Below are 17,042 nucleotides of genomic sequence, written 5' to 3' on the forward strand. Positions count from 1 at the left end.
ACTTTTTTTCTTTTTAATTAGTTTCGGATTGATAAATCATTTTTTGTTAACTAAATTGGTGTGGATGTAATAGTTAAATCATCGCCGTTATAAACAACGGAAATAGTTTAGATAATTACAATATTAAAATAATACAACTAACTTTAAAATATTAAATCAAGCTAAGCTTATGACTTTGCATTGGCTCGCCCCCCCAGTCAAAAAAAAGTTGGCACGCCACTGCACTGTCTAAAATATTTCACGAGAAGTATCATTTTCTCTCCTTTCTACGCAAAAATAAAGGAAGATGAAAGGAGAATGATTGAGTTTTTAGTTGTGAAATAGCATAATTTTGGTTGTGGATAAGGTAAGAGAATTACATGTTTTAAAAATGGTGGAAAGTTGTGTATTTCCCCCCTTTGAATTTAAAGCAGAATTGTTTCTTTTTTAAATCTAGAAAAATTGGAGTCCGGTTCTTAGAAATAAAAAATGACGTTTCAGGGCATAAATAACTGCCTGTGTCTGGTTAGGGGAGTGTCCGTTTTATGGAGAAAGCACATAACATTTTATTCATAGAAGGTTCGTGCTGAATTAAAAATATGTCTGTAATGAGAGGCGTCCGCTTTGTAAGAGTGTTCACAACGAAAGGTTTCGCCTTTAATTACTTGATTAAAAACTTCATACACTTCAAAAATATACAAATTGGAAATAACAATCAACAAGTCTCAAAAATATTTTCCCATTTTCAAGACTTATCAGACAGGAATGGGAAGAAAGAAAAGTGATTTGAAATAAAAAAAAAATTGCCAATGAAAAATGAAAAGATAAAGGTGTGAAACAAAACTAGATAAACCACAGTAGCCAAAAGGGGCAAATCAGGGTAAAATGCATTTTCATGGGCTATGAAGAAATGCTGAGGATGTTGTTAACAAGGGAATCACCATTATTATGAATAAAACAAGACTCCAGGGTATCAAGATGAGCTGATGGGACGAGGGTGGAAATAATTTTTTTTACAGCTCATCTTGCATTTCAGTCACCTCAGCTGATCTTGATACCCTGGAATCTTTTTTTATTCATATGAATACTGATTCCCTTATTAACGACATTAGTTCCTCAGTGCCACTACATAAAATGTGGAAATTCATTTTATTGTGATTACTACTGTGGTTTTCCTAGTTTTGTTTCTCACCTTTATTTTTCCATTTTTTGCTGGCAACTTTACATTTTATATTTCAAATCACTTTTTTTCCCTCCTCATTCACTCCAGGCAAGACATGAAAATAGGTGTCAATTTTTATAGCCTTGAAAAATGTTGACTGTTACTTTCACTTGGGATTATTTATTTGATGTTTAAAAATTTCCATAGAATTTACCTGGAAAAATTTGAATAGTGCAAAGGCTGGAGCACTGTCTTCAGAATACACTGATCCCAAAATGGAATATATCTAAAAATTAAGAAAATTTTTATTAGAATACTTAAAATTGAAAATATACATATTTTTGATATATTTTAACTAATTAAAACTGGACATTTTAACCTCAATTACAGAAGAAATTAGTGGCAGAATACAAGTAAATTGAAAGCAGAGTACTTAAAATTCTGTTTAGGATATTTTAAATAAAATGTACAAAATTTTTCACCCATATTATTTATTCAAATATATTTTTTAAAAATATATTAGTAATCAGATATGTCCTAATCAAGAATGAAATTCGTGCAAAAATTTAGAAATCCGGAAAATTTTTGATCATTAAATAAAAAAATTCTATCTTTTTCAATTTAACCAATCTTTTGTCTAGTTCTAATATTTTTAGATATAGTACCTGGAATTTAAGGATATATAGCATCCATTGAGTGACACAGTTGAAACTTTTAAGCTTAAAGTTGAACATATATATCAATATATGCATTGTTAAAAATTAGTAACATATTAAATTAAGATGCATTAAATTTAATCTCATGCATTTAAATGGAAAAGTTTCTAATTTTTCCAGTTTTTCTTCCTTTTTTTAACACAAGTTAAATCATTAGGTATAACTCACATTTTTTAGCCACCTCTCTTTTCTTTATAACACCACTATTTATTTATTTATTTATTTTTTGAGAGAGAGAGAGAGTTTCACCTTTCCTTTCTATAATTAGGATATGTTTTGATAATGGCTATATTTCAATGTGTTTTGATAATACCATTCCAGAAGAATTAAATACCACATTTGATTTCTTAGATAACCAGTACAGTTCCTTCAACTTGTAAAAATGTAGAACATAGGAAATTTTAGATGAATTAATGAGGCATTTAAAATTTAGATAATTAATTACTCAATGCTTCAATTTACCTATGCTTGAATTAATAAAATTACACTTTATTATACGTAATTTTTTGAACATTCCCCTACATTTTATTTTACAAAGGGGACAAATGAACAACTGATAATATATGTCTCCCTTTTAGCAGAAAATAATATTGTTTAAGTACCTTATAAATGAAAATAAATTTCTTATGAACTTTTCAAAACTAGATTATATTAAGAGCAAAAATATTTTTTACCTGAGTATTGTAGCACGCATCTCCAAATCCTAAACCAAAAGCACAGATCATTGCCAATGCAACACTAAAATAAATGTATTTTCAAAATTAATAAATTGAAGGCAATACATATGCTATTGTATTTTATTGAAAATAGCTTCATCTCTAATACATTATTTTTTGAAGTTATAGAATAAAATTTTTTTTTATTATTAAAAAATCATTAACAACTAATGAGAGAATCCATTTAGTAGTTTAAAGTGGAGTTTATATTAACTAATTAAAAATATACTTTGGGACTGAATAAACTATAATGAAACTGAATTAAAATTTTATTATTTCTGAAAAAAGTTTGATTTTTATTTTGCTTTACTTACTTATTATTGAAAATACTAGAAAATTTGTTCACATCTCAGTTTATTGCCATGCTAAAATTTTTTACTTTGATTAATACAACTCCTAAATCTAATTTCTACTTTGTAACTTATTATAACTAAAATAATAATAAAAAAAATAAAGAGGGAGAGAAGATAAAAGAATTACTTCCTTGTAAGTTAGGTTAAGTTATCCTCATAATTTATCTAGGTTCATCTAGATTTACTTATGACATTCTGAACATGCTACGTATCATCAACAAATGAAAATATTTTGCACTTATTTTGTTTCAATGTATTTACTTTTAAACAAGTATTGATCAGTTTCAATAAGTTTCTTCAATAAGTTTGTTTACAAATGTTGTACATAAAGGTTTACTAGCATGGTTTTTGGATCATCACTAAGGATGAAGCTCTGACTCTTGCCATGGGTGTAACTGCTCCAGTAGGATATTAACTTTAAAAACCAAAACAATTTTTTGCTAAATGCGACAAAACATTTAAGAAATGAAAGATCAAAATTTATTCAAAAATTATATTTCTTGCAAATAAATTTGGTCTCTAAGTTCAAATTTTTTACCTTCTTTGCCTTTGTAACAATGTGACAGGCAGTAAACATTACTCTTTTTAATTTCACAGAAGTTAAGGAGTATCTGTAGCTCATTACAGTTTCTCTTAGTTTTTCTCTTGTTTTTGTTTGCTATACACCCTTTTGTACTTGTTTGTAAATTGATTAAATTTCAAAAATAGAGCTAAATTGTCTCTATTTTAAGCTTTACTATTATAATTGCTTGGAGAGGAGAATTTAGATATGTTTTCCAAATTGTCTTGTGAAGGATCTCGTAACAATGTAAGTGTTAGTCATTACATAAATACTTAAATACTTAATAAATACTTAAATCCCATTTAACTTCTAAAAAAAAATTTAAAAAAAAACTTTAGTCTAATTAATTTTTAAATAAAGAAAATAAATTGGAAATAATATGATGCAACGTTTTTGATTAAATATTAGTACAATAATTCCTAAGTGTTTACTTTGTATAATTTAGCTGTTAGTCATAATGTAACTTATGTTATAAAATAGCGGTAATTTACAAGCGCAACCTCTGTTCAAGCGCAACCTCTATTTGAAATTTAATTTCTCAAAAGAATAGAGAATTTTTTTTGGGGGGGGCAACACTGACTGGTCCATTCTAGTTTTTAAGCAAATTCTTCAGATCCAGTGTCCTCAAGTTTCCCAGCTTATTCAATTATTATAAAAATTCCCTAAATCGGAAAATCTTTACCTAAAACATTCAGGGAGGATAAAATTTTTAGATCGTTTTAAAGATGAAGAATGATTCTAGAACAAATTGGTATTTACATATTTTAATAAATATATACCAAAATTAAAATTTGCTGATTTTTAATAGTTCTTTAAAATTGGCTTAAAATACCCAGACCATCCAATCGAAAAAACAACAAAAAAAGTATGCATAATTATCATAAATAAGCTCAAAATATTCTCACCTGCTGGGAATAATAGTAGGTTGAATAACCGGTGAATCCAAGAAAGGTGATTTTGCAGGCAGATTAATGTATATGGCAAAAAACGTTAAGACATGAACTATGAAACCTAACAGAATAACTGGATCCCTGCCAAATTTATTGGTTTTCTTTCCAAGAATACCAAAGAGAGCACCTCCTATAATTTAGTGTCAGAATTAAAGTAAGGATTACAGTAAAAGAAAAGGTGATTTTAAAAGACCCATCAAGAAAATATATATGCATTGCAATAAGAACCATGTCTTAACACTCTAGTATTTTAATTTAAAACATAATTTTTGTTTTGATGATAATGAATTAATTTGGGGACATATTTTTAGGTTTTTACTTGCTTTTTTCTCATTTATTTGGCAATACGATTAATCACGAAAAACATAGAAATAAATGAAAGACATTGATATATTTTTTCTTGACTTCAGGATATTTATATAAGTTAAATAAATTTTTATCAATGAGTAGATAATTCAGTCGGATTGAGAATATATATATACTGTACATATATATGGAGAGGAAAAAATAAAAAGATTTCTTAGATTAAAAATAAAAAGATTTCTTAGAATTTCTTAGAAAAGATCATTAAAATACAGAAATCTCAAAAAAATATTTAAACATTTCAAAAAGCTGGAAAACAAAATAAGGAAAAGATATAATCTCGTCATCAGCTCACACGATTATATAAACAGAAAAAAGTACTTTCTAATATTGTATCAATATAGCCAAAGCAAAATCTATCAATACAATAGTGTGAAGAGCATAAAAAAAAAATGAAACGAAAATAGAACAAATTAAGCAAAAAATGCAAAATAAAACATATCAAACCAAAAATAAAAATACATGAAACAGAAAATGTGTGATACAAAGCAAGTAGTGAATTCATATTTACTTCCACTTACCGGTACCTTTCAAAAATGACTTAAAATATTTTTGTACCAAGTTTGCCAAATACTTGCTTTATATATTACATTTCCTGTTTTTTTTGAATTTTTGCTAAATATGTTGTATTTTGCATAATTTGTTTAATTTTTGTTTGTTGTTATATGATTAATAAACTAAATGGTTAAAGAAACATTAAAAAATGCGATATTTTAATTATAAATTTTTGATAGACAGACATTTGATAGCTAACCTATCAGGTTTTTGCAAATGATAAAAAATAGTATTAACATCAGTTTTTACCAGATACTAAAACTAAAAAAATTAGTTATAACTCCTCTCTAAAGCAAATCGATTCTAGAAAAGGGAAATAAATTGAGTGCAATAATTAATAAATATTTATAGGTAAACAAACTATTTAGCTCAGAAACTTTTAAGCCTGACAATTTGATGATTAAAATGAGGATCCATTACCCTCATAATATATTTATTTCTACTAATTTAATCTTTTTAAAGGGCGATGAGCACTTAAAGCGTTTGAATCATGCATGCATGAAAGCACTCTAAATTACACAGCACTACAAACCTATGATTTCCCCAATTCCAATGCAAATTCCTGAAATTCCAACAAATTTTTTGGCATCAGCACCAAGTTGATTAGTGAATCCAACAGCAGTACCATACACTCCGCTAAAGAATGACAGCTCAAAACCTAAAATAAAATTAATTTAAATATAATTAAAATTAATTAATTTATTATTTAGTTATTAATAATACTAATTTAATTAATTATTTAATTATAATTTATTTAATTAATTACTTAATTATAATTTATTTAATTAATTATTTAACTGTAATTTATTTAATTAATTATTTAATTGATAATGTATTTAATTTATTATAATAAATCAAAAAATCTCATTCTAACACTCAATTTTAAATTAATTTAATTTTCTTCTCTGATACAAAGAGCAAATTTTAATCAGCATTATCAAATCATCTTTTTCATTGATTCTAATATTTTTGTCAGTTTTTATAAACAAAAATATAATTCTTAATGAAAACTGATTTTTAGAGTTTATAGAGAGTGCAATGTTTATAAGTAGTAATTTAAAATTACCTTTCTTTAACTTCAAAGAATTAAATTTATTTAAAATTTTCCAGTGCTCTGATGCAGAGTAAAGTTGCACAGAATTTTCACTTTTACATACTGCTTTCTCAAGGATTAACAAATATCATAATTAGAAAATGAATAAAACATTAGAGGAAATAATAATGTCAAAAATAAATGATGTTTCTAATTACCTGTATATAAAAATGTAATAGCAAGACACATCATTTCTTTTGTCTTTAAGAGACTGACAGCTTTTTCTGAAAAGAAATAATTAGACAGTTAATAAAACAGTTAAATAAAAGCAAAATACTAATTCAAATTAGATATAAATTTTTTCAATAGTATAAGTTAAAAAATCTTTACTGTGACAATATTTCCCAATAATAGTAACAGTACTTTTCTTTTCTATAAATGTACTTTATATAAAATTTAAGAAAATAAAATAAAATTGCTTTAGCACTCTTTTCGAGCAATAGTTAAGTATTTTTTCTATTAATAATTTCTGATAGTTGTTTCTTTCCATTTTTTTAATACATACATTATGTAATTTTATAATTCAGAGCTTAAAGGTGTAAAACTAGGAATAGTCAAGCACAGTAATATATTTACAACAATAAAAATTGCAATTAACGATGCAATCTTAGTAGCACTAGTAAATATAGCTTTTGATTCATGGCATAGTTAAACATTAACTTTAAATAACTGTTTTGGAGTATAAAAATACATATGTTTGTTTAGCAATAACTCATTAAATCACAATTTTCAAATAGAGAATGAAAAATTTTCTTTTTTCAAAACAAAAGATAAAGGGTATTTGCAAGTGTAATAAGTATCAAGGAAGGCAGTCTAATTTTTGAAGTCGTTATTAATACATATTAATTTAGTTCGAATAAAGATATTTAATACGTTTTTGAAGAATTTGAAAATTTAGTTTTTTTTTAATAGTTAAAAGAGCAAAAAACATCTTATTGAGAAGTAAATAATTAAAACTTTAATTGAATGCACTTTTAGTAATAGCAAATTAAATGTAATCTGTTAATTTCTAATTGTATTTTTTCTAATGAAACATTGAATTTTAATCCTGTCCTAAGAAAAAAATAACTCCCTTCTTGAATACATAATCAAATAAGCTAAGTTGGGAAAAGATTAAAACATATTCATACTTTAAATATATGTATATATTTTAAGGGAGTTAAAAAAATGATTACCAATCAAGAGTATTTTAATATAAGTTAAATTGCACTTACTTAATTCATCTATAGCACCTGCCGTTCCAGAAACTTCACTGAAAATGATATAAACTTTATTATCATAAATTGTATCAATCCTAACATAAAGTTACAAAGCTGCTAGTAAATAACAACCTATTTCAGATTATATTAATAATTAAAAACAAGTTCAAATTTAATACCATGATTAATAAAAATTTCTTACGTAATAAACTATAAAAATAAAAGTAAAAAACAGTAAACTCAGTGAAATTTCAAAATAAAATATTAGAAAATAAGATAAAAAATAATTCCACAACATAGCATTTTTCAAGAACAATTTTAGCACTTATGAAATTAAATTTCAAACTCCACTTCTACTTTCTTTTAAAAAAAAGACAAACTTTACTGCACAGTTTATAAACTATTAAAATTCATCATTTAACAAAAAATACAACAAAGCAAGGAAAGTTTTTAAATAAAATGAATTTTAAAACAATTTTGAGTCAGTGATTTCATAAAATGATGCAACTTTAAAATGATATCAGATTACTGTTTGGTAATTCAACAGCAAATAGCTTAATTTAGACTCCTTTCTGCATAGTGATAAAAAGTTAAAAACTAATTTCAAACTATATCAAATAATAAATCAAAGTTTGAATAAATTTGGAGTTTGCCTTAGAATAAATCACCCTAATTACCGCTGTAGTATAAAAAATCGTTGCAAAAGTAACCATGGTAAAAAAATTATGATAACTAAAGAGCTTACCTGTTTTGAATATTAATGGAAGAGCTTTTGTTATATCTTAGGAATAACAGCAGTGCCAATCCAATGAGTGAAACAACTAAAAGGACTCCAAACACTACATATCGAGTTTTTTCGTCAATTTCTTCTTTACCTTGAAATTTAAAATAAACAAATATGTTTCCAAATAATAAGCTGAAATAAAAAATAATAGAAAAAGAATTAGGTTCCAAAAAACTTGAGACAGTTTAAACTTTTAATTAAATACAGTAGAGCGCCAATTATCCGAACCCTTATTATCCGAACGTCCAATTATCCGAACTATGAATTCCGAATTCGCTCTTTTTTTTCCTTCTCTTCTTTAAGTTTAGAATTTTTTTAAACTTATCCACAATTTTTCTAAATTTAGAGGAATAGATAATATCCACTACATCTGAAGACCATATTTAATTTACAACCTTTTTCCGCAGTTTTCTTATAGTAGCCATACATACATGCATTGTTATACAGTTAAACCTACATACCCCTTTAGCCCTCTTCCACTGAAAATTATCATCAAAGAATGCGAGCTTCATTTTGACAATCTACAATTGTTGGAAAGCTGAATGTGTTTATGAATAGATAAGTGCTGAAATTCTACAATTGGGAGATGGGTAGTTGTCACTCATGGTTAATGAGTAGTGATTACATTGCTTGGAATCTTAAATCTTGGAATAAAATTCTTATCAGAAAAACAAACAAAACTGCAGTTTGTGAATTGGTAGATCTTTCGGGTGAAAAGATGCCAGGTTATACAGCAGAAGAAATAGAAGACTGGTGTCGAGACACTGAAAACGACTCAGGATTTCAAATTTTAAATGATCATGAAATTGTTTCTGAAATTTTGAATGAAAATTGGAACTCCTCAGATTAAGAGGAAGAAGTACATGATCAAGTTCAAGATAGTGAACCTTCTCATAAGAAGGATGCAATTCATTAGATATTGCAATGAATTGCCTAGAACGTCAAAATGATGTTGATCCAATTCAGTTGATTTATTTAAAAAGAATAGGGGATATGGCTGCACAAAAAAGAGCATGTTCTTTGAAACAAAAGTCTTTGCTGGATATCTTTTGCAATGGAAAATAAAGAAAAATGTGGTAAAATCAGTAATTGAGAAAAAAAATTATAAAAAAACCGAAATATGATAAAAATGATTCAAATTGAAAAAAAAAGTTTAAAAAATATATTTAAAAATTGAAAAAAAAGGACTTAAACTCGCCAGAGCTATTTTAGATAGTACTGCCAGTCCTAAGCCTAGAAAAAGTGTGAAGGGAGGTTAGCGCATAAATAATAATAATTTAAACTAGGTTTTAAACAACTTTCCAATTATCCGATCATTTCATTATCTGAACCACGTTCCGTCCCGAGCAGTTCGGATAATCGGCGCTCTACTGTATTTATAAACTAAATATTTTATGAGTCAAATGATAGAATAAAGATAATTACATGATCTTTTTTTATAATTATAAGATTTTAATACATTTTATAAAAACAGAATTAAACAGTAAATAATTATAAAGGTTCTATTTTTCTCAAAACTACACCTCCTACATAGCAAGCAACACCACTAGATCAGTTAGCAATAATCTTGATCTAATTGTGTAATTAACAGTTTCTCTTTTTTAAAATAACCAATGTATAAGGCTTATTTATTACACCATTTCCTAAAGAAACTGGGAAATGCATTCATCTAAACTTTTATTAAAATAACTATGTAAAATAAAGAAAAAATAAATGAATGAAGAAAAAATAAATTAAGAAAGGAAAAATAAAACAGAGTAAAAAAAAATAAATAGATAAATTATATTAGATTTTCATTATTTATGCCTAGGTAGCAGTTTTTGTTTCAGACAATAGAAAGTTAAATTCATACGCTAAGTGATTTAGAAAAAACTTAAATATATCATCATGGCATATATCTCTAAATTTCAAAAAATTTACTTAGCTCATATTTTCCTTATTAAAAGAAGTTCTTTTTTAAAATTAAACTTTGATTCAAACTGAGCTTAGATTTCAGGAAGTTTCCATGAACCTCAATAATAACAAATTTTAAAAAGATATATTTTTGCTTTAATTTTCCTATCTCACTTTTTTAAGATGTTCTATGACTAAGAAAGGGATTGAAGCAATTTTTGCAGTCATCTAAAGTCTGAATTTTCAATAAATGTTATCCCCATTCAAATTCCCTTTATCCAAAGAAGCAAAATAGGAAAAAACTACAAATTAATTGAAAAGGACAGTTAAGTACTTCAATAGATCATTTGAATAGTAATGTTAGATAGCTTTTCTTTGTAGATTCCAGAAATATCTCAGCTTCTTTAAAAAAAGAAATTTCTCTAAAGAACAGCATTTTTGCATACGTCTTGTTTTAGTTAGTACTTTCCATCAGGTAGAACTGAAGCAGATTTGTAAAGAAACCTAAGTTCAATAGTTATAATTCACAATGTCAAGACCTGAAACATAACTGTAACTTCATAATTAGGAAAAAAAATTTGGAACTTACAGAACAAAAAAAAAAAATTTTTTTAGAAAATAAAAATGATATAATATGAGGCTACAGCTAAATATTTCCGCAATTTCCATTAAAAGTAGAAAAAAAAACCTAAGAGAATAAGACTATTTCAGTAGAATTGTTTGAAATTTAATTTTCAAAAATGAAATGGAACTAAAATAAATAGTCGTATTTTTGTAACTAATTATAGTTTAAAAATATTTTTAAAAAAAAGATGAAATCTTTAAATCTGTCGCTCGAGAATGGATAAAATACAGAGTTTAAGGGCATCTCAGTTGGAACTGGCTACACTCTTTCCAACTTAAAATTACAACCTACATACAGGTGAACCAAATCAAACATTAAAGAAAGAAATCAGAAGAAAGGTCACATAAAACACAAATACCTCAAGTATTCATTGACAAAATTTTTCTGAAGGATTTTTTTGCATGTTTATTGTTCAAAATTACTTAAAAAACTTTACATAATGAAGCAGTGGTGTGCAAAAGTGTGTGGATGCTTGGGGCAAAATTCTTGAATAGATGCCTCTGTAAAGAGGAATGTAATAATGTAATCAGGTGAGGGGTAGAGAAAAAAAATTAACTTAATTAAAAGTAAAAAAAAAAAAATTCAATGGAGTGATATATAAAGATCTAAATCTATATTTGCAATTCATTTTTATGCAAATGTATGCTGAATTTAGTTTATGATAAAAAATTTATTAATTCTCATTAAATATTTAAATTTTTTTTGGATGTAAAATTTAAATACATTTACCCAAGACTTCATTATTAAATTTGTATCAAAACCTTATTTTAATCTTCATAAAATATTAAATATTAAGCCAAATATCTACCTAATGAAGAATTTAAATTTATACTAAGTTATATTATTAGTTTTTGATCAAATGTTCCCTTTGGTTAGAGGCCTGAAAATGTTGAAATTTTTTCCTTTTCCTGCACGCTACTGTAACGAAGGGAAAACAAATTATTAAGCATCGAAACATTTTGGAGTTATTCATTGTTCACTATCAATTCTGTATTAAAAAAATTCTACACAAAATATAGTAGTATAAAAATATATTTAGTATAAAATAAAATAAAACTAACCTGCACTGTAGTAGTGCCCAAAATACACCACTATTTCTAGACATAGTTTCACTATCAGAGTTTATTGTCAAAAAATTTCCCTGGCCAGTCCAAAAAACTAAAAAGTGAAAGTATCATTAAATATAAAGTGAAACTTCTATTGTGAAGTGTTATCAGTATTGATACATTTTAAAAATTGAGAATACAAATAATTAGAAATAAAAAATATGAAATTTTTACTTCCAATGTTAATTTGCCTAATTATAAAACACTTAAGATCAAATGTGAAAATTCTTTTTTCCAAGCACTTTGATAAAAGTCAGAAAGTTCATAAACATCAAGATACAAACATTATTAACATAGCTCATTTCTTTGTTATGTAATTTTTGACATTTATAAGATTCCAGACATTAAAATGACAACTATAATAGAAATTCTGGTAATCAAAATAAAAAAAATTGTAATTCAGTCACTGTGTTTATCTAGATAAATGTAATTAATTCTAAATAGCTTTATGCATTGAAACTAACAGAACGCTGAAATTTAAAATTGAAGAAGGATGTTTGGTAACAAGGCTAACAATTTAACTTATTCAAAAATGCAAAAAAAAAAAAAAAAAAAAAAAAAAATAAGTAAAAAAAGATTGGATATACTTACTAGATGCTCCAAAACCTATAATAACTGAAGCAAGGTACAAAATCCACGTTTGGGGAAAGAAAAAATTTCCAATGAAAAGACTGCAAATAAAAATATAAAACTTGAGTTCTATGATTTTTTTTAACTTGAAAAAAAAAAATAATAAAAAAACAAAAATATAAGTAGCATAACACAGAAATCCCAATTTTCTTTTCTTAGATGGCTATCAAAATTTATTATAAGGCATACTAACATACATACATAAGGTAACTAAAACTGATAGTTTTTTAGTCAGGATTTGCATGTAACCTGGTGTTTTTAAAGTAAAGTTCATTGGTTAATAACTAGAAATTTAAATAATACAAGTTAAATTCTTAATTTGATCATTTTTAAAAAAGAAGCAACTTGCATTACAAGTTGAGAATGGCATAAAATATTAAATAGAAGAAGAGATGGATGGATAAGTACCAATTTTTTGGTATCAGTTACAAACTGATACAACTAAATATCAATTACAAAAACCTAATATTTAAGTATTAAATATGTCACAGTTCTTCCTAGGAAAAAAAAAAGGGAAGGGTGCTTCCTGACTGAATAGGGCACTTACATAATTTATCAAAATGTGTAATATAAATTATGTAAAAACTGAATTTGATCTTCAACAATTTAAATTATCCTCTTGTAAATTATATGTGCATATTTTAAAAAGTAATTCTCATTCATAATAAAATGAGAAAAAATGTATAGTTAATATTTTTTATTAAAAAATAATTAAAGGCATGCTAAAAGACAATCTCTGTGTATAAATTTTTTTTCTCCAAAAAAAGTAAACTAAAAAAAAATAAATTATTAATTGATGAACAACTTGAAAGCTTTTTTCTACAATTTAAACTGAAAATTATAAGAAAATGAACATTTAAAGGTGCATCTTTTTTTTAAAAAAAAGGTAATAAAAAAATAATTTTAAAATCACTTAAAAATTTCAGAGACAAAGCAAATATTTGTAACAGTAATCAGAATTAAACCTATAAACACAGAAACAAATTTTGAACATAGTACTATAACTCTTTTCTCTAAAAATATTTCAATTAAAAAACAAAACAAATTTGAAATTATCTTTGAATAAACAGTTTTCAATTGCATATATTAAAATGTTTTATTACACTTAAACAGTTTCAAAGATTTGATAAAATATGTGACTCCTTTATTTAGCAACTATTTTTCAATTTATTAAGACTGCATCTTGATGTGAAAATCTGATGAACAAATCAAATGTCATTTGGGGCATTTCATTTATTTACGTAGTGCATGCATATATATATATATATATACATATATATGCACAAAGTGAAACCCTCTGTTATGGACACTGTATATATATATATATATATGAATACATATAGGTTTTGCTGTATATATAATATACACACACACACTTCCGGAATAAAATTCCAACTAAAAAGCTTGAAATTTAAAATATTTAATGTTTTACCTGTAGCAGAATCCACCAATTAACATAGAAATCTTTGCACCAAGAATACTTATAATCGAAGGAGCAATCCAATTTGAAATGGCAAATACAGCATAAACTATGGCTAAACTGAAAAAAATTACAAATAGAATTAAAAAGTCTAATTAAGATCATTATATAGATAATAAGTTCTCTAGAAAGATTCCATATTTCAAAGAAAAAAAAAGTCATAACTATCACAAATTATAATTTTTCTATACAATATTCTACAATAATAGAAATTTAAAAAATCAAAATTTTATAAATTAGCTTTAACATGACTAAATATGCTTAAAATATTGTAAAATTAGAAGAATATCTAAAAAAAAATACAAAGGTACTTATTTTGTTAAACTTATTGTTGAGAAGGTTCCCACAGAACACTACCACTTTGAGACTCAACTGTAAATTAGTGAGCACTTCAAATGCATAAAGTAGTACACTTTTATTTAATCACTCTTTCAGTCTACTAAAATTTGGTTCTGTTGCATTTCTTTTGTTAATCAAATTAAAGAAAGACAACTCTTCCAAAAGATTTTATTTTCAGAGGCTTTTTTTCATAATTTAAATTATGAGAAAACATAATCATTTTAAAAGGCACACCAAAAACTTTATAAAATAATTTTACAAACTTAATTAGTATCTCATACCAAGTTAATAATACTTAAAATAAAACCATTATACCTGATATATCCATCTCCATCATAATTTGTATACTGTTTGTTCATACTTTTGATGACAATGTTCTACAAAAAAATTGCACAAGATTAGTTTATAATAAGATTGATTTAGGAACAACGAAGTCAATAAGCTAATTTCATTTCTTTTGTATTCTTTATATTCCTACTTATTATTACTTTTTAAACAATAAAGTTGAGATCTTTCAATAAATAACATAACATTAAGATATATTTGAATAAAACAGATTATTATTAATAAAAAAATTAAGCTTAGAATATGTTCTTCTAATTACATATCTAGATGGAAATCAATTAGGAATGTACCAGGTATTAGACAATAACTGGGTATGCGGCAAGACGTTCATAACCTGGAGCCGGTAAACGAATTCTACCAGATTTTAATCTCAAGAACTGGTAAATTTTACCCGGTATATAGTATTAATGGGTAATATTCCTTTATGTTCAACACAACCACATTAAGATATAGATGACAACTTTAGAATTATTTGCAAAAATAATTTTAGGTTCTTGAAAACCATACAGTTCACCAATTTTTTAATAAATTGAGACTGAAGTTTAGAAGTTGACTGACCCTTAGTTGTTTATCTGAGGAAACACTAATTATTGGTTAAAGGCAGGATAAAATTAGTCTCGTAACAATGGATGGATAACCATACATTTTGAGGACAGTTAGCAGCGATCCTCCAGTTCAGTTAAATAAGATAGGTATTGATTAGGATATATTTCTTAGAACTTTTAATTTTAACCAAAATTATCTTAGATCAACCAAAAATTTTTCATAAGATACTTCATTTATATCTGTCGTTGAACAGCCGACCCAACTTTGGGTTTAGGACAACTAATGCTCAACTAAGTAGACTTGTAATTTTGAACCAATCCAGAAAATAAGGAAACTCCTGGATCAGTATCCCCAGAGGTATTGATTTGTTATGGGAACATGGAGGACTTTGTGACTCGACAGATTTAATGTGCATCAGTCACCATTTATTACAAGGGGAGTCTTCGGCTGGCTGGGATTGAACCCACGAAATTTTGGACATGGGCCCAGTGCCCTACCAGCCAGGCTATCCCGGCCTACAAGCCACTTTATTTAGAAAAATCATTTTATCACAAAAAGAACTTTGCGAATGCAGATTAAAGCAAAATTGAAAAACTAATAAATTAATTGTTAACATAGCAAAAAATAGATTAACTTTTCAAACAATATTTTGCATATTGAATTTTTCTAATAAGAAAAAAAAATCATAAATCTTCATGTCATAAGAAAATAATTTCCACCATTGGCATAAAAAAGAATTTTAATTAATCGTTATTAAAATTTGCTACTATTTTCCATTCGTAACATATCATTGTGATTGCGAGTTTCATCAAATCAAAATTTTTTTCTAAAGAAAAACAAAAAATAGCTTCACATGACATCTTTGTTAAATTTGATCTGCATAGTAAGCAATCTGTTACTTAAAAGATAATATAATACGATGTATAAACTAATATAACATGTAACTTCAAAAATATATAAAATACACAAAAATTATGAATCATAACTCAATGCATTGTAAAACATTACTTATATAAAAACTATGCATTATAGAAAATCTGTATGAAGGAAAAGTATGACATTTAACTTAAAAAATTTGATATGCACTCAAGTTATGACCCAGATGCCGAAAAATATTATACATAAACTCTTATTTTATATCTTACCTCAATCATACCGCAGGTTTGAAAAGCAGTAAATACGAGCATAAAAGCAAATCCCATAATAAGAACATTGATAAACATTTTATCGAATATTTTCGCCATTCCGGATATTATATTTCTTGCTCAGAAACACCTCAAAAATATCAAAACGTGTAATTAAAGAAAGCAATATTAGAAGTTAAAACGATTGCGTGTCAATTATCAATTTTTGTTGTCAGAAGCCTGTGGCTAAACTTTCATAGTCACGGAAATATTTAACTAGGTTTAAAAAAGATAAAAAATTCAAAAACTTTTAGGTCAACTGATGTTTACTCGTTTAATCCTGGAAATGAAAGTGCAACAGAAGAAAACATAAGTCAAACTGTCACATTGACGTTGCCAATTTTAATAGTAATATCAAACCTAGCAGACGATACACTCAGTTTTAGGGCCATTCTTGCTTTATACGATTAACACACCTCCAATCATCCAAAAATTAGAATTTGATTGGTAAAGTGTATTTTC

At 26.0% G+C, this 17,042-nt stretch overlaps 1 protein-coding gene across 1 annotated transcript in view; it reads right to left on the minus strand.

Moving 5' to 3' along the window:
- LOC107447012 (UNC93-like protein MFSD11) overlaps nt 1–16,918 on the minus strand; it is a 28,235-nt gene extending 11,317 nt beyond the window's left edge. Inside the window, exons 1-12 of the mRNA XM_016061812.4 lie at nt 16,542–16,918; nt 14,821–14,882; nt 14,119–14,226; nt 12,648–12,727; nt 12,012–12,108; nt 8,394–8,564; nt 7,664–7,701; nt 6,608–6,673; nt 5,889–6,014; nt 4,394–4,568; nt 2,532–2,595; nt 1,356–1,427 (exon numbers count right to left, since the gene is read on the minus strand). Coding sequence (XP_015917298.2) covers nt 1,356–1,427; nt 2,532–2,595; nt 4,394–4,568; nt 5,889–6,014; nt 6,608–6,673; nt 7,664–7,701; nt 8,394–8,564; nt 12,012–12,108; nt 12,648–12,727; nt 14,119–14,226; nt 14,821–14,882; nt 16,542–16,640 — 1,158 coding nt within the window. The 5' untranslated portion in view covers nt 16,641–16,918. The remainder of the gene's footprint in view (nt 1–1,355; nt 1,428–2,531; nt 2,596–4,393; nt 4,569–5,888; nt 6,015–6,607; nt 6,674–7,663; nt 7,702–8,393; nt 8,565–12,011; nt 12,109–12,647; nt 12,728–14,118; nt 14,227–14,820; nt 14,883–16,541) is intronic.
- Between the last annotated feature and the right edge of the window lie 124 nt (nt 16,919–17,042).

This window comes from Parasteatoda tepidariorum, chromosome 3 (assembly GCF_982258835.1).
Source record: "Parasteatoda tepidariorum strain Cologne lab strain chromosome 3, Ptep-v5.0, whole genome shotgun sequence".
Classification (NCBI taxonomy): domain Eukaryota; kingdom Metazoa; phylum Arthropoda; class Arachnida; order Araneae; family Theridiidae; genus Parasteatoda; species Parasteatoda tepidariorum.